Source organism: Eschrichtius robustus, chromosome 13 (genome assembly GCF_028021215.1).
Source record: "Eschrichtius robustus isolate mEscRob2 chromosome 13, mEscRob2.pri, whole genome shotgun sequence".
In the NCBI taxonomy this organism is placed as follows: domain Eukaryota; kingdom Metazoa; phylum Chordata; class Mammalia; order Artiodactyla; family Eschrichtiidae; genus Eschrichtius; species Eschrichtius robustus.
In genome coordinates this window covers 43524252-43546983 of record NC_090836.1, presented here as the reverse complement: position 1 = coordinate 43546983, position 22732 = coordinate 43524252, and the positions used below count along the sequence as shown (strand labels likewise).

Here is a 22732-nt window from a genome sequence, read left to right as displayed (position 1 = left end):
GGACAAGTGTTCAAATCAGAGGGAACGTGTTCTGTCTCACCTCCTGGGGGAAGGCCAGGAGGTGAGACAGAACATGTTAGGTGGTTTGAGAAATTTGAATGAATGAATATAATATTTGATATATTTGTAATACTTATAGTCAGTGGTTCCACTTGAAAAGTCATTCCCAGCCAATAAAGATACTACAGAGAAGAAGGCTGAAAGTAAAGAGGATTACTCATTCCTTTATACAACTTCTGTCCGGTAAGCAGTATCAGCTGTGAAACATTCCAGAACTTACCGCCCAGTGCGTTGAAGTTCTGGCCCGCTGTGGCCCCCATGTGGTTCCGGTTCTATGTGGCAAACATTTCCATTTGGAACTCCAGGCATTTTCCTTTTCTCCTTTTAACAGAAGACCGCAAAATTAACAAACTCAGCCCCGTATTCTGTCTTTCCTGCTGGGGGGTGGGGGGGATTGGTGATGAGAAAATCCAAAAGCAGCCCCAAAATACCCAATTGTTTGTTATAGCTTTCAAATGCATTTACCGATTTGGAGGAGTTTACTGACTTTCCTGAAAAAAAAAAACCTCTCCTTCTCTCCGCTGATACCTAACTCTGTCTCACCCAGAGACAGAAAAGTGGAGGCTTTGGCATCAGACGTGACCTAAGTTCAAGTTTCAAATCTGTGTGTAATCTTTACCTTAAAACCTTGAAGATAGTTTTTTTATTCCTCATTTGTAAAACAAAGAATAACAATACCTATATGGAGATGTTACTGGGAGGTTGAATTAGCATATGTAAAGCACTTGGCCTGGGGACTAATGTACAGTAGAAGTTCCCTTCCATCTTTAACCTCTCAAAAAAAGTGTGAGGGACTCTATTTGCTCTCTCTGTACAACTAGCTCTTTTCATTTAATGGCTTCATTCATGATATGCTCCCAAGAAATGTCCTCTCCTCTCCTCTCTGCCATTCTACATCAATCTTTCAAAAGTTGGCTTAAAATTCATCCCAGGGTAATCCTGACTGACCCCATCACACCTGAGCCAATCTATGTTACTGCATATTCATATTTTATCACTGTTCTGACATTCTAGGTGCCCAGAAACAGAACCACGTCTCAACTTATTTAGCACACACGCACATGGTCTTTGCTTTGTCCATGGTGTGCACTCAGTAAGTGATACTAAGCCACCACTGGCTCATGTGCATACATTACCTGGGAAGGGACGTTTTTGGGTGGCTCAATTCTAATGGAGGGGTCCCACTCCCCTGGAGGCAGCACCGTCACCTGGTCTAGGAACTCGTCAATCCCCGCCAGGAGATCGTCCCGCTCTTTTGCCTTATATGCCACATCATGAAAAATCTACAGAAAAGAAAAATATCCTCAGGAAAACTAAAAGTCACTTTACTTAAAACAATCACCAATGGATATGGTGAAAGACGGATAAAACCTCTTGATTTTCATCTCGGTCATGGGGATCTGAAATGTAGATAACTTTAGCACTTAGAGAAGTGCAAGGATAAAACAATAAAAAAATGAATCTGAAGATGAGATGAGTCAAAAAGAACTAAATATATGTCTATTAGTTTAGAAAGAGATAAGATGACTCTTAAGTTTTATAATTCTGTTATCTCCTCAAAGAATGGAACAAAAGCCAAGACGCATGAGGAATTTTCCTGATCATAATGGGTAGAAAAAACTGGATGGAATTCCTAATAAAGGTTCCTCATGAAATATGCCTCCAAACCAAAGAGAGCTGATAAAACACAGCCCATGCCCCTCTGCCTGCTAAGACATATGCCTTTTCAAGGCCTTACTTTGCAACTTACCTGAGCAGCACAGTCCTCAGCAGGGATGTAGTGGGGGTTCAGGACCACGGCAGCCGAAGCATCAAGTCACCCTGGTACATCCACATGACAGTGCCCGAGAGCATCCCCCTGACCTTTATACTAACTGGTCTCATTTACGTGAAATGGGGGTGAGGTTTCTTTATGTAAATAGCTTGGATGCATTTAATTAACCATCTTCTAGATCTAGAAAGTTAAGTCAGCCCTTAATATCTTTCTCTCTAGGTATCCTACTTGGCAAAAATAATTTTCCCGGAGAAAGATTTCTCTGCATCCTTGATTATTCAAAAAGGGAGAGATGACAGAGGAAGAAAAATCCCCCTGAGGGCTTGGTCCTCAGAGACGTGACCTGCACTGCTTTCCAGCAAACATCACGATTATAATTATTTTATCCCCAATGACTAGCGCAATGCCTGGCACAGAGTAAATGCTCAATAAACATTTACAAGATGAATGCATGAAAAGCAGAAGTGGTGTGCATACCTCATCTGTCATGATGGTGGCCATGGATCTGCCAATCTCATGGTACTGCTGACCTTTCCCTCCTGGACCCAGTAGGATAAACAAAAATCTGGCAACACACAAAAAGGATTAAATTATGTAAGTAAATATAAAGAAGTGGCATCTTTCCTCTCTAAACAGCAGAACATTTCTCTTTCCTATCAAACAGAAATCATCACAGAACCTTCAATAAAAGGAGACAGACTAATGATGGAGCAATATGAGTAGCCTTGACCTAATAGCTCCACTGTAGGCATGGGAAGCCACCTGTACAACTCCATTCAATAGTATGGTTATAATTCTCAGGGTTTCCATAGCCACAATTCCTTACTATAGGAAGGACACTTTTTCAAAACATGGCATTGTAGTGCAAATTCAAGGTTATCTGAATCTCATTCATTGCTCTAATAAGAAAATGATGGGGAGAGGAGAGGGATAAGGCAGTTGAAATGATCAAGCCCTGTAGAGGAGTCTAAATCGTGTCCCAGATATCTGAATACTCCGTAATTAATGGGGCCCTGAATCACCACCTTCAGAGTGCATGAATAGCCTTTTGAACAAATGTGGACATACTTGCAAACCATACAAATCCTGCCGGAACTGTGGAAAGAGACATCAATACCTTTGGTCAGAGACATTTCCCTGGGATAGAGCTTGGCAGAACAGGGAGAGCAAGACAGGCTTCCCATCCCAGCAAGCAAGTGGCCCTTGAACACTCTTTGGTTCTCCATTTCCAAGGTCATAGAAACCGAACTGTCATAGCCTTAAAAGTCTTACAATTCTTCCGCACAGAGGTTGATCAAATATACCCCAGTTTTCTGAGATCATTGCTGAATTTTAAACAGCATTCCCCAAATTAATTAATCCTCCATTTTGGCATTAGCTGGTTTCTTCCACCAGAGCCCACACAAACCTGCACACCAGACGGAACGCACTGAGCTTTGCGGTCCAGGTCTTTACCTTGTTGGGATGGGCACTTCTGTCAGGCCCGAGAGAAGGACTGCCGGAGACAGCCTCACAAAGGCGACAACGGGGCGGTCCAAAGAGTCCACCTCTCCAACCAGGACATTCGAGGCCTCTGCCCCAGTGGGAATTTTCTTCATGAAATGAAGGTCGACCTGAAAATCCAAAGCACCCCCTGACAGTGTGGGAGCCATCACCTCACGCATCCATCACCCTCCTCATAACTGACATTCATAAATCATTTTTGATTTAACACGTTTTCTCATACTACTTCACTTAATCCTTACAATAGCTCTGTAAGGTCTAATTAGCCTCACTTTTTATTTTAAAAAATGGAGCCACTGAGACCCAGAGAAGTGAAGTTGACTTGCCCAGGACGACAGAGCTTCTAAGAAAGAGAATTTAAATCCAGGGGCTCTGATTTGAATGCCATTACACCATGCTTCCCCAAAGAAGAATGTTTTTGAAGCTCCAGGTCGAATTATTTCCATTTTAAAATACTGGAATGCTTTGTCGGAGGTTTCAGGGAGCCTTATGAGCTGAGAAGTGTCGTGACACTATCTGCATTTTGGAAAGACAGTGTCGGGGAGAGACCAGAGCAAGGAGAGGCTGGCGGCAGGGAGATCACGGTTTGAGCCGGAAGCTGCGGTTTGAGCCGGAAGCTGCAGGGGGCCCTGCTCCTGCGGGAGGCCTCAGACACCAAGCCACAGTCCCCAAGAAGAGTTTCAAGCACAAAGCAGTTTTAGGAGACAGTAGCAAAAATACTGCTTCTGCAGAACCCTTGGAGGCTAAGAAGGAGCTACTGGAGAGCAGGTATCAGAAAATAGTTCTGAAACACCAGGAGGTGTGTGGCAGGGAGGATTATCAGTGGCTAGTGGGTTTCAGCATGTTGAATCTGGGGAACAAGCTGATGAGTCAGAGAGGTCTGGGCTGGAGAAGGAAGAAGACATGAGCAGATGGGCCTCCTTTTCTGCAGAAGGGGCTCTGGTCCTGGAGAAAGGGTGTTGAAATGCCAAAGCTTATCCAGCTTCCAGCAATGAGACTCTGGGTTCCACTAGAGATCTGCTTAGGCCTGTAAACCAACTTCCACGTCTCTGCTCACCTTGCTTACGTCCACGGGACTGTGTTCACAATTCATTCCATTTTTTACTTCAAGACTTGTAGTTGGAACGGACTGAGGAGACACAGTCTGACCTATTTGGAGAAAATCAAACAGAATTCTCCGAGTCCTGCCCTTTCCCCCTTTGACACGCCCCGTCCATCATCAGCTGGCTGTGACTATCTCCTGCAAAGTCCACATAGAGAAGTGGTCCAGATGACTATGAAGCGAGGACCCACACATACCTATCTCCTTACCTACCAGTTAGCAGTAAAGGGGGGAACAGAGGTCTTACTACTCCTGCACCCTCTTCCTGAACCATCTGTGATCCTCTTTTCTTCCTCTATTAAAGGCAGTAATCCTTAACCAGGAGTGCATACCATAAAGTCCTATGGAGAACTTTTCAAAAACTTAGACTCCCAGGCACATCCCCTGCACACTGTGATTCAGTAAATGGGGGGACAAGGAGACCAGCATAGATTAGGCCTCAGAAAAGGAAACTAGTCAGCAGCTGAAATTCACTGAATGTTTACAACCCACCAGGCACCTGGCTCCAGGGCTTTACATGTATTAATTTATTGAAGCCTCACTATAGACTGAGGGAGCAGATCTCATTATTATCCTTATTCTACAGAGGAGAAAGTAAGACTTAATGAGGTTTCGGAGGTTGCCCAAGGTCACACACTTTGCAAAATGTGAAGCCAGAATCTCCAGCCTGGAAATCTGACTCAAGAGTTTACACTACTGCATTTTGCCTCCCTAATCTAAGACATTTGTTTACTTCTAAAAAGCTCCAGTTGAACTTCTCTGGCCCCGAATTATCCCTAATGTGGCTACCTCCCCAAAGCCACATCAGTTCTGAGGCCATTCTGGGGCACAAACTTCTCCCCTGGGGTCCACTGAGATCTATCTGAGGCATGCATCCCTAGTGCCACAAGAGATGACCGTCACCAGCCCCAGCCACCCATCGTGCCTACCCACCAAAAAGGACTGTGTCTAAGTGAGCATGAAAGCATATTAGAGAAATATAGCCCCTACCCTCTAGTAACTCAGCATCTCCAACTAGTTCCTAAATGTCTTATTAATCAAAAGAGAAAACAGTTACTCCTAATAATCTTACCATGTTTATCCATTGAATGTGGATCAGATTGCTTCTTGCCAGCCTCAGCAAAGGAGCGAACAATGGGGATGAGGTTATTTCTCTTCTTTTCATTCTGATGATGATGCTTTTTGAGAAGGGCTTCCCGTACTTTAACCCTCATGCTGTCATTCAGGTCACTGAACAGTTCCTGCTGGTCCAGGATCAGGTCTGGAAAGCAGGTGCTAACATGAACACTCAAACTGATGGTCAGTGAACCCAAAGAGACCAAGGTCAAGTGGGGTGAGGGGCAAGGGACAAGGAGTAGGGGGAAGCAGTTCTACCAGGGTCACTGACGTACAGTCTCTGCTTCAGGGCCTGAAAGAGCTATTTGATGATAGCAGCTGTGACACATTATACGTTATTCACGTAACAAATCATTATTATTAGAAATGGAAACTATTGAGCATTTGACATGTGCCAGGAACTACACTCTGAACTTTTTACATAATTATCTAATCTAATCCTTATAAAAAACCCTGAGAAGTAGGTGGCATTATAACAATTTTTACAGATCAGGAAACTGAGGCCCGAACATTACAAAATTCCCCAAGGTTTCACATCTAGTAAGTTGCAGAGCTGGGGTTCAAACCCAAGACTGTCTGACTCAGAAGTCCACATTATTACCATTTTGTTCTGCCATCTGCCAAAGTTCCTCTACGTTCCCTTTCTCAGAGATTTTAACATTGCTGTGATTGTCAAGAGAAACTATAACTGTAGAACTCCAAATGACTATGTAAAGGTGGAACTTCCAAGAATAATTAAGTTGTTCTTGATTAAGCACCCCACATAATTACCACCAAGCATCAACCTTTACCTGCCAAGCCCGGCAGAACTGAGGGGGAAAAAATCCCAATACCTGCTACTGAGAGGCAGTCAGCACAGCAGTTAACAGCATGGGTTCGAGCGCTAAAGGTCCACAGTTATCCCACTTCTACCACTTTCTGTGTGATAACCTCTCTGTACCTCAGTTTCCTCATCTGTAATATGGAGCTAATATTATCACCTACCTCAGAAGGTTGTTATAAAAAATTAATAAGATGTATAAAGTGCTGATTCACAGTAAACACTTGAAACTGTTTACTTATCCTTATCACTAACATGAATACCTCAGGTACCTGATGTGAAGAACCACAGCAGTTTTACTTCAACCCTACATACCCATCCCCCCACCTCCCCAAAACTCCAACCTATCTTCAACTCCAACTCCATCCATGACTATCCAAGTGCTGGAAGAAATAAAGAAAGAAAATCTATTTTAAATATTCAAGTGGAAGATCCAGGTTTCTCTATCTTTATCCTTTATATTGATTGGTTCCTTGCCCCATATTATAAACATGCTTCAGGATCCTTCATCTTGGAAAAAAAAAAAAAAGGAGAATGTCCACCCCAGGTCTCCCTTTATCTACTGCCTCCTCTCTCCCTCTCTCTTTCTCTCTCTCTCTCTCCCCTATTTCTTAAAGTTCTCAAAAGAAAAATTCCTCACCCCCTGCAATTTGGCTGCCTCAATGAAACTGCTTTTAATAAAATCTTCAACAACCTTCCAGTTGCTAAATCTGGCAGATGTTTCTGGTCCTTACCTAACCTGACCTCTCTACAGCATCTGACACTGATGAATTGAAACTCTCTCCTCTCTTGGCTTTCATAGTGGGTAGAACGGTGCCTCCCCCACAAAAGATACGTCTATGTACTAACCCCCCAGAACCTGTGAGCGTGATCTTATTAGCAGAAAGGGTCTTCCCAGATGCAACTAAGGATCTCAAGATGAGATCATCTCTTGGATGATACTGACAAATATCCTTATGAGAGAGACACAGATAAGAAGTCCAGGTGAAGACAGAGGCAGATTGGAGTTATGCAGTCACGAGCTAAGGGACACCTAGAACCACTAGAAACTGGAAGAAGCATGGAATAACTTTCTCTTAGGGCCTTCGGAGGTGACACCAGATCCCATCAGTACTGACCCCTCCCTGGGTCTCCATGTGATCCCAGAGAGGCAGAATTACTTGGATACTTGAAATGGAGAAAAGTTTGGAGAAATCTTTATTTAACCTGTCCAGCCAAACAAAGCCAGGCTGAGGAAAATCCTCACATGCACCCAGGTGTTTATCAAACTCCATTCCTAAAACATAGTAACTTACACTCACCTGTACCAGGCAACTCCATCAGACACCTCCCCTTCACGTCTTGCTGAAGAAGTGGGGATACTCTGGCTCAACTTCATACGTGTCTTCCCTAGCTGCCATATTTTAAAATCTTTCTTTCACTGTAACCCCCTTTTCTCTGCACAACTCCCAGTTGCCCCTTTCTCTAATTATTACCAAACCAGTGCTCTTTTCTTGCACCCATGGCTATTTTCCCCACTAGAAGGGGAGCTCCTTGAGGACAGAAATTGTATCTTATCTTTATTCCCCTGTGCCTAGCACATTATCAAGCATTAATAGATACAAAATAAACGTTTGCCGAATGAACAGGCAAATGGAAGACTTCACACCATGTCATTTGTATCCCATAATAAGCTGGGGAATAAGTAGGGTAGTTTCTTAGTTTGAAACCCATCCCATAGCTGAGGGCGCTGAGGTCGGGAAGGTAAGTGACTTGCCCAAGGACACACAGCCACTTTCTTCTTTGCTCTACACCACTCTTCCTAATTGACACAAACATTCCTCTGTTTTCTCTCACCTAACCTTACCTGAGATTTCTTCTATGCTGTTCGCATGCATATCGAGAAGGACCGTTCCGTTAATAAGGCAGCTCCTTAACTCAAAGAGACTATGCAGTGAAAGGGTTGCGACGTACGGCTTGCTCCAGCGCTCTCCCCCATCCTCAACATCTTCTTCAAACTTCAGCCACCTGGAAGCGTTACAAGCAACCAGATGTTAAAGACAGAAAATGAGGACTTTTCAGGAGAGAGTTTTTAACGTAAGCCACAAAGAAAGATACCCAAATAATCATATTGAACACTGTAATCTAATCTATACGTTCAGGATACACTGGTAAGTGAACAAAGTAGGTTATAAAACAGTGTAAAACTGATTCCATTTTTCTTTAAAGAAAAAATTTAAAATACAAACACACACATGTATAAGACATCAAATGTTATATTCCTCATTATCCCTGGCTTGGTAGGATTTCACATAATTTTCGTCTTCTTTTTGCTTATCTTTATTTTCTAATTTTCTATAGTGAGCATGCATTGCCTAGGCAATTAAAAAATAACAGATCTAATCTATATCATCTGGATACACTGACAAATCACATTAATAAAATGATAATATTTATCTTTTTAAAAAGCCTATCTGGGACTTCCCTGGTGCCGCAGTGGTTAAGAATCTGCCTGTCAATGCAGGGGACACGGGTTCAAGCCCTGGTCCAGGAAGATCCCACATGCCGCGGAGCAACTAAGCCCGTGCGCCACAACTACTGAGTCTGAGCTCTAGAGCCCGCGAGCCACAACTATTGAAGCCCGCGCGCCTGGAGCCCGTGCTCCGCAACAAGAGACGCCACCGCAATGAGAAGTCCTCGCACCGCAATGAAGAGTAGCCCCCGCTCGCCACAACTAGAGAAAGCCAGCGCGCAGCAGGGAAGACCCAACGCAGTCATAAATTAATTAATTAATTAATTAAAAACAATAAAAAGCCTATCTGTGTGACCTTCAGACGTTGGCAAAGACAGAATGACAAGGCTAATTGCCTCCTTGCTTGGTACCAGGTTGACTGGCTTGTTTAATCCTCTCTACCCAGGGAACACACCCACGGATACAGCAGGTATCCAGGAAGCGCTGTTCCAATGAGAGGTGGAGCCACGCTTTGCTGGTTACCCACCTTACCTTCTTCCCCGAGGCTCAGGCACGCTGGCTTTGCATCACCCAGAAGTCTCACTTGTTAGTCACTGGAGGAGCCCTAGACATGGCCCTGGTCAATCTGAGGGCTCTTCTGGGGTTTGGGCCTTAGACAAGCATAGTCACTCTACAACTAATCCAGGGGGGCCTACTGTCAGGCTGGCTATAATCCCAAAGGTGTCTGTGAAGTTGGACTGTCCTATAGGATGTCTCAAAAATTCTGGAATTTCCAGTGAATTAAAACCCAAATGATGCTATGGTTCATGCGCAGGAAAAGGCTGGACCTACGCTGTGTCTGCTGGGCTAGGTCTAAACCAAGGGGGCCCCCTCAGGCATCTTACAAGCCAGACCTTTAACATCAAGAGCCCAGGAACTAGTGAGAGAGGACCGCCTTAACGTTCTGTGTTTCTGTCACCCATCCCGGGCTCAAGGTCAACTGACATAGGTATTACCACAGACATGACAAAGAGGCCAACATCAAGACTTCCCACAGAGGACCCTAGAACATCAGTCCCCATGTCAGTCGTCATGTCTCCCATGAAGAAATAAAAGGCAGGCAGGCCTGTCACTCACGGAAAGATACACATCTGCCTGCCCGAGCAAATCCTGACCCAGGCTACCTTAGGGCCTCACCTGGCCGTCTCCTTCCACTCGGCGTCCTCTCCCTCTTTCAGGCAGATCTCATCCAGTTCTGTGAACAGCTCGTGAGGCACGTGCTCTTCATCCTCCTCAGTGCCAAGAATGAACTGAACACGCTGAGATGGTGTGTCTGGAAAATCAGCCACGGAGAAAGGTCTGCTCCCAGCCTCAGCTTAGAACAGAAATAGCATCCTGCCACACTCAGCGCACCTGGGGGCCTCACAACTTCAGGAACATGCAGAAGATAATCCTGAACTCAGGTCAAAAAGATTTCTTTATTCCCAGAAAAAAAGCTATTCTTTGGAAGCAGTTTCATGGGAGGAAAAAATTATTAAGTAAGACCATTTGAAGAAAACCCATGAGAAACTAGAAATCTGATGAATTTGATCAAAAAGAATGGCTAATTCTCTAGCAAATGATTTCACCTTCTATGATATTGATTTGGGGGGCCTGAACTGTGAAGTTTTCAGGAAGGTACTTTTGATTCTCAGAGGCATTTCTTCTTCTTGGAAGCAAGCTGGGGAAAGTCTACGGAAGAGAATCAAGACCACCCCCTGCTCCATGTCCATCCCACAGCCCTTCGGCCTCACCAGGCCTCCCAGCATGGACACCCACCCGCCCTCCCTCCCGAGGTGTTACCATGGGCCAGGGCCTCGGGGCCTTCCTCCCCCTGGCTGGCTCCCTTGCCCCGCCCTCGTCTCCGATGCTTCTGGCCATGGGTTCTGTGGTGCCGATGGCTCTGCCGGCCCAGCGGCATCCGGACCCCCACGTACAGAGTCCTATGACCTGAAAAGAAGCAGAAGGTCTGTGGAGAGAACTCCTTTAGGAAAAGGAGGCTAGTATATTTGAGAGGGGAGAAGAAAAAGAGTACAGTCCTTTGGCCTGGTCACAACGCTATAATGACAAAACTTCAAAGACCTTCAGGACTGAAGCTGTAGAGATGGGGGAGTTGAAGGTCTCAGTCCTGTACGTGGCTGCAAACCTCACAGGAATGTTGTTAAGATCAAAGGAAATAATGGGCGTGAACATGATTTGCAAACTGTAGAGTCCGAAACAAACGCTAGTTGTTGCTACTACAACGATTTGAGCAATTGATAAAACGTGATGCAGTCACGCCATGACACCTACAGCAGGTCTTGGCAGGGAGGCCATTTGAGAAAGTGGTTAAGTGCTCAGGTCAACCTGCCCAGGTCCAAAACTTGACTTCATCATTCACTAGCTGTGTGACCCTCAACAAGTTATCTAATCTCTCTGTGACTGTCTTTAAAAAGGAATACTGAAGCTTATTCTTTAAACTCAGAAGATTTTTGTGAGAAGCAAGTAAGAAATGTAAGTAAAATGCTTAACACGATGCCTGGAATCAGTTTTAGCAGCCAGTAAATTCCAGGATCAGTTTCCATTATATTTTTTCTGCACCATCTAGAATAGCAGTGAGAGTACTAGTTACAAATCGTAAGGGGCATAAGGCTGGGAGCATAAGGGAGAGATATTAAATATTTTACAAAAAGAGGGGAACACAAGAAAAGGAGTGATCCCATAGTGTTCCTCTCTAGTTCCTCCTTCCTACTTTCTCATTCCATCCATGAACATTATTTTGTTTTGTGCCTGACGTCCAGGCCTCTCTGACCTCCACCTGGTTTCCCCGGTCTTCCTGGTGAGCCTGGGGCCCAGAATCAGGAGCTGCAGGGACGCTACACCTGGATACACAGAGCAGTGATCCTCCCCCACTTCTGCCCAGTTACTGCTGCTCGACACTCTGGATCTCAGGCTGCCCCCGCACATCTTCCACCACAGGAGCTGTTACAGTCTTTAGTCACTGTCTTCAAATCCACAACCGTACCCACACTTCCTCTGAGCAGCTGACCTTGCTTCATATTGTACTGAAAAGACAGGCCCTGTCCTGGGAACTCCCTCCATTGTCAGTCAGGCTCACTTTCCTCCTCCAGCTTTTCCTCTTTTCCAGGCTAATGAGCATCGCCTCCCACCCCACTGGGCCCCACTCCATCAGTTATCCTCAGTCTCTCCTTTCCATCCATCCCTTCCACGGGTTCCTCAAGTCCCTCTTACCTAAAAAGGAAATATTCCTACCATATGACCCAGCAATTCCACTCCTGGGTATAGATCTGAAAAACACAAAAACACTAATTCGAAAAGATACATGTACCCCAATGTTCATAGCAGCATTATTTGCAATAGCCAAAATATGGAAGCAAACTAAGTGTCCATTAACCGATGAATGGATAAAGAAGATGTGGTACATATCTACCATGGAATACTACTCAGCCATAAGAAGAATGAAATAATGCCATTTGCCAGCAACATGGATGGACTTGGAGGGTATTATGCTAAGTGAAATAAATCAGACGGAGAAAGACAAATACTCTATAATATCGCTTATATGTGGAATCTAAAAAATGCAACAAACTAGTGAAAAAAACAAAAAAGAAGCAGGCTCACAGATATAGAGAACAAACCAGTGGTTACCAGTGGTGGGGGGGGGGGGGGGAGGAGGGATAGGCAATATAGGAGTAGGGAGAAAAAAGGGTTATTATGGGATTATATGAAATCACGTGTGTGAAACTTTTGCACACTATAACGATTTAAAGAATCTTTCATTCAATAAATAAATAAATATTTTAAAATAAAACTAAAAAAGAAATGTTCCCAGTGCAGTGCTATTCTCCCAAGTTTCTGCCTGTCCCCTTCCCTTCTCCATCAAGTCATGTTCAAGAACAGTGTACCGACCCAGCTCCCTTTCCTCACCATCCCCTTGTTCCACAGCCTCTGCATGTGGCCGCTCTCCACTGAAACTGCCCTCATTAGGGACGCCAAAGCCCACTAAATCACCAAATCTCTATCATCTTACGCCTCTCTCAGTTCAATTCAAAAGACTTTCTGGAGAGCCCACCATGCTCCAGGCAGCAGCCCCATCCCTTGACTACTTCCTCCCCTTGGTGGTCTGGGCTTCCCCCACACCTGTACTACTGCCTTCCCTGGCTCACTTGCACTCCTCTGACTGCTTCTCCAGCCTTACCACAATCCACCAAAGGAAGGTTCCCCAGGTTTCTGTCCTTGGTCCCTTTCTTCTCTCTTTTTAGTGATATTTGCTCTCCTGATTTCAAAGTTTACTTCTGCAAATGATCCCCAAATCTTTATCTCCAGTGACTCAATATGTTCCAAAGCAAACTCACCATCCTCCAGCTCAAATCAGACTCATACTCACTTCTTCTATGTTTCTGTTCATGGCATTCTCTCAACTTTCCAGGCTTGAAATCTCAGCATTACCTTGGATTTCCACCTTGCCCCTCAGCACTCCATCCCATAGATTAGGGATGTCAAGTCTTTCTCTCCTCCCACTTTGACAACAGCAGGGGCCTCCTTCCTGCCTCCCCCACCAATTCGATCCTACAAACAAATCCTCCGGAAGCACTGCTCTGATCACGGCTCACTCTTACAGTCGGGACCCTTCATGCTCCAGCATGCTCGGGCCCCAGCCCCCTTTCTAGTTTTTTCTTCCTCTAGAACAAATTATACATTCAACAGGGAAACAAAGGGAAAGCTCTCTAAAAGAACTGAGTGATCATCTCAAGAGAGATCAAAGTGGAAATCCCACACATGCTCACACCAAATAAATGTTCTGGGGGGAAAAAATCTAGAGATGTACACCTTCTGCATCTACACCAACAACAGAACAGTCTGTGTTTTTTTTTAATAATTTTTTAAATTTTATTTATTTATCTTTGGCTGCACTGGGTCTTCATTGCTGCTTGCAGGCTTTCTCTAGTTGCAGCAAGCGGGGGCTACTCTTCGTTGTGGTACGCGGGCTTCTCATTGCGGTGGCCTCTCCTGCTGCAGAGCACGGGCTCTAGGCACACGGGCTTCCGTAGTTGTGGCACGTGGCCTCAGTAGTTGTGGCTTGCAGGCTCCAGAGCGCAGGCTCAGCAGCTGTGGCACACGGGCCCAGCTGCTCCGCGGCATGTGGGATCTTCCCGGATCAGGGCTCGAACCCACGTCCGCTGCATTGGCAGGCGGGCTCTCAACCACTGCATCACCAGGAAAGCCCAACAGCCTGGTTTTGACTCCGTCTCCTCCTCATGGCCTCAGCTGATGCTCCCACCCTCACCTCACACTCTCCTCCACCTAAACCAAACTGCTCTTCCCCAGATGTACCAATGCTTTCCGGACACTGACTTGCCTCACTCCTTCAAGATTCATTGTAAATGCACCTTCCTTCTTGGTATTCTTGCTGATCCCCCTGATCAGAGGTGCTGCCTCCTTCCTGTAAACCCTGAGTCCTTGGCTAGCATTCTCTTATGAACTTATCTTATGCCTTGCATTAAAGTTAGGCATCTATCAGTCTTTCTCCCGCTATTCATCTGCAAGCTCCTCAAAGTCCCAGGTCAGACCTTCCTCCTCCTGGAATCCCTCACATAACAAAGCACGGTATCTTCCACATGGTCATCACTCCACAAATATTCAGAAAATGGAATACCTCCTAGGTGCCTCCACCAGGAACATAACCCCTTAGGATCCCCTCAGGAGTACACAACCTGAACTAAGAAGGCCTCTGATCTGAAAGGGGTCACAACAGGAACATGTAACCAAAGTGAATGTGTTTAGAGTGGATGAAATACTCACCAGGGCATGGGATGATTGAGAAGGTCCTAGCCAGCCTGAGGATGGAGAGCTTATTCCAGGAAGAGTTCCTGGATAAGGGGACTTGTGGAAAGAGTTACCAAGGAAGACTTTTCATTCTCTAAGAAATTTTTTTGGTCCAATCAGTTCCCACAAACATTAGCCAACCACAGCACCTGCCTTTTGAAAACACCAGAGAGACAGGCAAAAATGAAAACAAGCCCCAGCAGGACACAGAGCTAAGAATGACCGAGTGGTTATCAGAAAGCTAGGCATCAGTTTCTAGGCTGGAGACTTGGAAGCAGGGGCTTGGATGTTCTGAGTGAAATCAGAAAAGAAGACAAACAAAGAGACACTGGGAAATGAATACAGCACCAATAAAATCCAGTCCATCTAACGGGATTCTGCAGCCCAGTGACTTTACTAAACCAATCCTGTGGTCACTTTGCTGGCCTTTCAACTGCTCTCCTACCCACACAGTCTTCATCCCCCTCATCCACCTACCTACTCACCTAAATTCTGCCTTCTTTCCAGTCTTTTTTCCAGTTATTGTCAAACCTACTCTCTGGGGACTGTGTGCAAATACAAGTATTCATTTAGTAAAAACTTATTAGAAGATGTAATTTTAGAATTTATTTTTTAAAATAAGTATGTACACACGTACAGAGAGCAATCATTAGTGAACTGGGATGGAACCTTGCAGAGCAGGACAGAAATCACAGGGGGAGCCCACCCTGCAGATGGAACCTGGGCCTTCCGACGCGGAGTACATTCCGAGCACACTGTCTATCAAGCATGCGCACAGAACTCCTTAGCTCACAGGGACAGACGGGTGTCCCATCCCCTGGGCTTCAGGTTGACACAAAGTCAGTAACCGCGGGGGGAGTCTAACATGTGGAGCACATGCAAGCCTTTTTTATTCAACTTGTAACTAAGGCCAAATGGCTCTTACCTCTGTTAAAAACTTATTAGAAGGTACCAAACTTACTCTAGGATTCATTAGTCTAGTAGTTAATCAGCAATAATGATCTGCCAGGAAAGACGGAAAAAGCCATTCCTCTAATTAAAGCCACTGCTCGGTGCTCTTCCGGGCTGCGAGAGTCCACTGAAGTAATCATGAACTATTGCTCTTTGTGAGTTTCTCTTTGGAAATCTGTCCTACTGTTTGCTTTTGACTCTTCCCATGTATATAAAAAAAAGCGATGTTATGGTTTAATGCACCTTCTCCTGCTGATGGAGTTAATTTTTGCAAAAAAAAAAACCACGTTTACAAGTCTCTAACAATGTCCAGAGACTACATCTCAGAAGTAGTTCTGAAAATGGTTTATGTCACGTGGTGTAGAGGGTATAGAACAAAGGGGAAGGAAGACCCAGAGCTTTATCTGCAGCCGCAGAACCTTGTATCATGGCACACATGGCCAATTAAAACACAATTAGAACAATTTACTTGTCTTCCATCAGAGTGGGACTGATTTTATTCCACGCCTTCAAGAGACAGCACTTCCCTGAGTGCAGCCTCACTGAGCCCTAGGGCTGCCCTCGGGGTGAGTCAGGGCGGGGCTCACAGCACAGCCGATCCTACAGCAAATCCCAACTGCCTCTTCTCTCCAGAGCTACTTGAGAACCACATCAGGCCTGAGGAGTGGGCACTGTTTGTCCTCCATTGCCTGTAGTGTTTTTTTTTTAAGCGCTAACATAAATAAGATTCTAGTTTTCAAAAAGGTTTCTATGTATAAAGGACTGTTTTCCCCTAGCAATGCCATCATCACAGACGGCCTTCTTTTACAGGAAAATGGAGACTACGTAAGGAACAGATGATGTCATATTGAGAAGATGCTCATACTGCCAATTACGCAGCTGAACTCTGTGATGGAACCCAGTCCTCGGGATCCAAGACTGTTTGCCCAGGCTTATTATTCTACTCCCAAGTAGATAAGAGGGTTCATAAATGGTTACCTCTTTGCTGAGGGCAAAGGTCTAGTGGGCCCAGACAACTAAACTAAAAGTAAAAGTACCCCCACGGTACAGTGAGATGGTAGGGAGGCAATAGGATTATCAGGGCAGAAGGAGGGGTGGGGCAACACATAAAAACGTTCATATGATGGAGCGAGAAGTTGAGGTTGGGTGGTTAACACTGGGTACCGTCCTCCCTTGCAGGCAGTGTGGCAGAGTGGAAAGAGCAGAATTCCATCCCAGCCTCACCTGCTGTTAGGCTAGATGACCCTGAGCAGTTTCCCCATCACCCTGCCTGGGTTGCTGTGAAGATTAAAAAGACAACTTGTACACAGTGCCTAATCAAATGCCTGTCACACAAGGGTCATTCAACAAATGTTAGCCTCCCACCTCTACACCCATCCTTCTTCCCCTTTCTCCCAACTGCTGAAACCCACACTGGCTCCTCTTCCATCTGGTCAAAATAACTTCGAAAGCTTGACCTTGATATGTCCCAACTCCACTGACCTCCACAGAGCCACCCACATAAGTTCTCGTGGTAACAGACCCAGAGGATGAGTCAGCCTCTACAGCTTTGGCTCTCTCATCCAAAGGACAAGTTTTCTCTGGGGACTGTACAACTTTGATGAAAAAAAACAGCACAGGAACAAGCAGTACAGAGAGAACACTTCACGTGCTGTCTCAGTCATTAGAAAGTTGCTGTATCATAGCCTTCAACGTTGCAGGAGATGCTGCAGAGATTGCACAAAGGCTTTTGAGCCAAATGTGGGTTCTCGTTCAAGCTATAGTGGACACGAGCCTTTCTTTAATCAAACTGAGCATTGCCATCATTATCAGGAAACTAGGCTCCGTGGGAGAAAGGAAAGCAGAAGGACAGCACAAAAGGGTCATGGGGGGAGTGGGGGTGGGAGAGGAGAGAAAGGAAGAAGAGCCTTGATAAGGTAAACTAGATAGAGCAGGTCATTTAATTAAAAGGCCTCTTCCTTCCCTTCCACTTCAGTGGGTTTTTATACAACTCTATGCTGTGAACTCTCAGCAAATATGTTATAGGTGCGTGTGTGTTCTCCCTTTTCTTGTTTAGATGAAAACACCAGGCAGAAATGGGTATAGTTAGAATGGGAAGAGCATACATTGGAAATGGGGCAAAAACAGGGTTTTATGGCCAAACTGAGTTTTTAAACCTATTTGTATTTTATTTTCTTTTGTGTAAATTTGTATCTATATTTCCAAGCAGTTGTCAAGAATCAATAAACTGATCTGAGTGCTTCACATTCTCAAGGAATAGGTCATTTATTAATATTTATATTGGACTTCACTGTGCTGAAAGCACTGTCTCACAAGCTGTCTACTAGATCCTAACAGTAAGACAGGTATTATTATCCCTACTTTTATTTAACAGATGAGGAAAATGAGGCTAAGTGAAATTAAGTGATTTTCTCCCAAGGTCTCACAGCTCGTGAAGAAGAGTTAGGACTCCAGCCCAGGTCTCCGGATGGCAAAGCTGCTCCTCCCACACCAGGCTACCTCTTGCTGACTTCCCTCAGTACACAGCACAGCAGTGCTTACCTTCCAACTCTTCTTTCTCATAGTGGATGTTGAGAATTGTACTGGTCCCACCCTGATCCACCACAGCTTCTTCATCTGGTCTCTGTTGAAACAGAAATTAGTAGCCACAGTAATACCCACACATTCATTCAAACACTCATTCAAGGGAATTCCCTGGCGATCCAGTGGTTAGGGTTCCACGCTTCCACTGCAGGGGACATGGGCTCGACCCCTGGTTGGGGAACTAAGATGCCGCATGCTGCGCGGCCCCCCCAAAAAAACACTCACTCAAGTACCGTGTGTATGCCACACCCTTTATGCAACACTGAGGGGGAAAACCCAATGGTTTACAGGTATTTTTAATTTCAATCTCACAATATCTCTGAGATGCAAACATGGCAGCCATTCTTTCTCATTTCATAAATAAGCAGCCCGATACTCAGAAAACTTTAATTACTGCCCAAGGTGAGAAATATGGTAAAAGGCAGAGCGAGGACTGAGTCCAGGTCTTGTGACTGCAGATCCCGTGCCTTTCCCACCCCTCCCCACTCCACCCATACGTCTGTATAACATGTTGGCATTTTGCAGGTGGTGTCAACCACATTGTCTCATTTGGTACAAGCTGGTCTCCTTGACCTCTCTGTTTACCACTCTGTCCTTGAAATTCTCCACCCTGCTCCTCTGTCCCATCCTAAGTCTCATCTCCTTCTTCTAACCATAATTCCCAAGGAAAAGCACTCTATCTTTTGTTTCCCACGCTTGAGCCTTACAATTTCAACAGTAGCCTGAAGCTGTGACGATTAGTATCTGACAAACCGCCAGAATGTCACGCCTCAAGATCCATGTGTCTAAAACCCAACTAATCTGCCTTCCAAACTAGTACCCTGTGCCCATTTATTTACTCCTACCCATGACTCCATCATTTCTTAGTCCACATTTGAAATTTCAAACTTATTTATTCATCCATTCCATGTACTGAGTGCCTATCATATGCCTTCCAGGAAACAGTTCTTTTTTCTTATCAAGTCCTCGTTTGCAATTTCTCTCGAATTCACTCTCATCTCTCATCCTCTCTATCCTCCACTGTCCAGCCCTTTCAAACATAGAGGACATTTTTTCAGTTATGGAACCACACTCATTTTCTTCCCTGAGGGCTGCCCCTCGGCCTAGAACTATCACCCTCTCCCTGCTACTCCCACGTCCATCACCAGCAGCTAACACTTATTCATCATCCCATAGATCTCAGCCTAAATGCACTTCCTTAGAAGGCTTCCCTGACTACCTCCCATTAGTATGCCCCCATAGCACACTGTATTTCTCCTTAGTAATGAAATGTCTCTGCTCCTTAAGGGAGGGACCATATCTTTCTTCCCGTTTCCCCAGCACCCTGCAGACTTTTCACATAGTAGGTGCTCAATAAATCTTCGTTAAAAGAACAAAGATAATGGTATCTACCTTATCAAGACCCTCACCAGGAAGATGGCGGAGTAGAAGGACGTGCTCACTCCCTCTTGCGAGAGCACCAGAATCACAACTGGCTGCTGGACAATCATTGACAGGAAGACCCTGGACTTCACCCAGGAGGATACCCCACGTCCAAGGACAGAGGAGAAGCCACAGTGAGACGGTAGGAGGGGCGCAATCAGAGTAAAATCAAATCCCATAACTGCTGGGTGGGTGGCTCACAGACTGGCGAACACTTATACCACAGAAGTCCACCCACTGGAGTGAAGGTTCTGAGCCCCACGTCAGGCTTCCCAACCTGGGGGTCCGGCTACGGGAGGAGGAATTCCTAGAGAATCAGACGTTGAAGCCTAGTGGGAATTGATTGCAGGACTTTGACAGGACTGGGGGAAACAGAGACCCCACTCTTGGAGGGCACACACAAAGTAAGGTGTGCATCGGGACCCAGGGGAAGGAGCAGTGACCCTGGGGGAGACTGAACCAGACCTACCTGCTGGTGTTGGGGGGTCTCCTGCAGAGGCGAGTGGTGGCTCTGTTTCACCGTGGGGATAAGGACACTGGCAGCAGAGGTTCTGGGAAGTTCTCCTTGGCGTGAGCCCTCCCAGAGTCTGCCATTAACCCCACCAAAGAGCACGGGTAGGCTCCAGTGTTGGGTTGCCTCAGGCAAAACAACCAACAGGGAGGGAACCCAGCCCCACCCATCAACAGTCAAGTGGATTAAGGTTTTACTGAGCTCTGACCGCCACAGCAACAGTCAGCTCTACCCACCACCAGAGCCTCCCATCAAGCCTCTTAGATAGCCTCAACCACCAGAGGGCAGACAACAGAAGCAAGAAAAACTACAATCCTGCAGCCTGTGGACCAAAAACCACAGTTACAGAAAGATAGACAAGATGAAAAGGCAGAGGGCTATGTACCAGATGAAGGAACAAGAAAAAAACCCAGAAAAACAACTAAATGAAGTGGAGATAGGCAACCTTCCAGAAAAAGAATTCAGAATAATGATAGTGAAGATGATCCAGGACCTCGGAATAAGAATGGAGGCAAAGATTGAGAAGATGCAAGAAATGATTAACAAAGACCTAGAAGAATTAAAGAACAAACAAACAGAGATGACCAATACAATAACTGAAATGAAAACTACACTAGAAGGAATCAATAGCAGAATAACTGAGGCAGAAGAACGGATAAGTGACCTGGAAGACAGAATGGTGGAATTCACTGCTGCGGAACAGACTAAAGAAAAAAGAATGAAAAGAAATGAAGACAGCCTAAGAGACCTCTGGGACAACATTAAACGCAACAACATTCGCATTATAGGGGTCCCAGAAGGAGAAGAGAGAGAGAAAGGACCAGAGAAAATATTTGAAGAGATTATAGTCGAAAACTTCCCTAACATGGGAAAGGAAATAACCACCCAAGTCCAGGAAGCGCAGAGAGTCCCATACAGAATAAACCCAAGGAGAAACACGCCGAGACACATAGTAATCAAAGTGGCAAAAATGAAAGACAAAGAAAAATTATTGAAAGCAGCAAGGGAAAAACGACAAATAACATACAAGGGAACTCCCATAAGGTTAACAGCTGATTTCTCAGCAGAAACTCTGCAAGCCAGAAGGGAGTGGCATGATATACTTAAAGTGATGAAAGGGAAGAACCTACAACCAAGATTACTCTACCCGGCAAGGATCTCATTTAGATTTGATGGAGAAATCAAAAGCTTTACAGACAAGCAAAAGCTAAGAGAATTCAGCACCACCAAACCAGCTCTACAACAAATGCTAAAGGAACTTCTCTAAGTGGGAAACACAAGAGAAGAAAAGGACCTACAAAAACAAACCCAAAACAATTAAGAAAATGGTCATAGGAACATACATATCGATAATTACCTTAAACGTGAATGGATTAAATACCCCAACCAAAAGACATAGACTGGCTGAATGGATACATAAACAAGACCCATATATATGCTGTCTACAAGAGACCCACTTTAGACCTAGGGACACATACAGACTGAAAGTGAGGGGATGGAAAAAGATATTCCATGCAAATGGAAATCAAAAGAAAGCTGGAGTAGCTATACTCATATCAGATAAAATAGACTTTAAAATAAAGAATGTTACAAGAGACAAGGAAGGACACTACATAATGATCCAGGGATCAATCCAAGAAGAAGATATAACAATTATAAATATATATGCACCCAACATAGGAGCACCTCAATACATAAGGCAACTGCTAATAGCTATAAAAGAGGAAATCGACAGTAATACAATAATAGTGGGGGACTTTAACACTTCACTTACACCAATGGACAGATCATCCAAAATGAAAATAAATAAGGAAACAGAAGCTTTAAATGACACAATAGACCAGATAGATTTAATTGATATATATAGGACATTCCATCCAAAAACAGCAGGTTACACGTTCTTCTCAAGTGCGCACGGAACATTCTCCAGGATAGATCACATCTTGGGTCACAAATCAAGCCTCAGTAAATTTAAGAAAATTGAAATCATATCAAGCATCTTTTCTGACCACAACGCTATGAGATTAGAAATGAATTACAGGGAAAAAAACGTAAAAAAGACAAACACATGGAGGCTAAACAATACGTTACTAAATAACCAAGAGATCACTGAAGAAATCAAAGAGGAAATAAAAAAATACCTAGAGACAAATGACAATGAAAACACGACGACCCAAAACCTATGGGATGCAGCAAAAGCAGTTCTAAGAGGGAAGTTTATAGCTATACAAGCCTACCTCAAGAAACAAGAAAAATCTCAAGTAAACAATCTAACCTTACACCTAAAGGAACTAGAGAAAGAAGAACAAACAAAACCCAAAGTTAGCAGAAGGAAAGAAATCATAAAGATCAGAGCAGAAATAAATGAAATAGAAACAAAGAAAACAATAGCAAAGATCAATAAAACTAAAAGTTGGTTCTTTGAGAAGATAAACAAAATTGATAAGCCATTAGCCAGACTCATCAAGAAAAAGAGGGAGAGGACTCAAATCAATAAAATCAGAAATGAAAAAGGAGAAGTTACAACAGACACTGCAGAAATACAAAGCATCCTAAGAGACTACTACAAGCAACTTTATGCCAATAAAATGGAC

The 22732-nt window shown here is 44.6% G+C and overlaps 1 protein-coding gene across 1 annotated transcript in view; it reads right to left on the bottom strand.

Annotated features, from left to right (window-relative positions):
• The window catches only part of SLC4A8 (solute carrier family 4 member 8), an 86625-nt gene that overhangs the window by 42154 nt on the left and 21739 nt on the right, over positions 1–22732 (bottom strand). Inside the window, exons 2-11 of the mRNA XM_068561875.1 lie at positions 18164–18245; positions 10649–10795; positions 10004–10139; positions 8222–8382; positions 5512–5700; positions 4395–4486; positions 3290–3447; positions 2312–2399; positions 1197–1343; positions 281–381 (exon numbers count right to left, since the gene is read on the bottom strand). Of these exons, the coding sequence (XP_068417976.1) occupies positions 281–381; positions 1197–1343; positions 2312–2399; positions 3290–3447; positions 4395–4486; positions 5512–5700; positions 8222–8382; positions 10004–10139; positions 10649–10795; positions 18164–18245 (1301 nt within the window). The remainder of the gene's footprint in view (positions 1–280; positions 382–1196; positions 1344–2311; positions 2400–3289; positions 3448–4394; positions 4487–5511; positions 5701–8221; positions 8383–10003; positions 10140–10648; positions 10796–18163; positions 18246–22732) is intronic.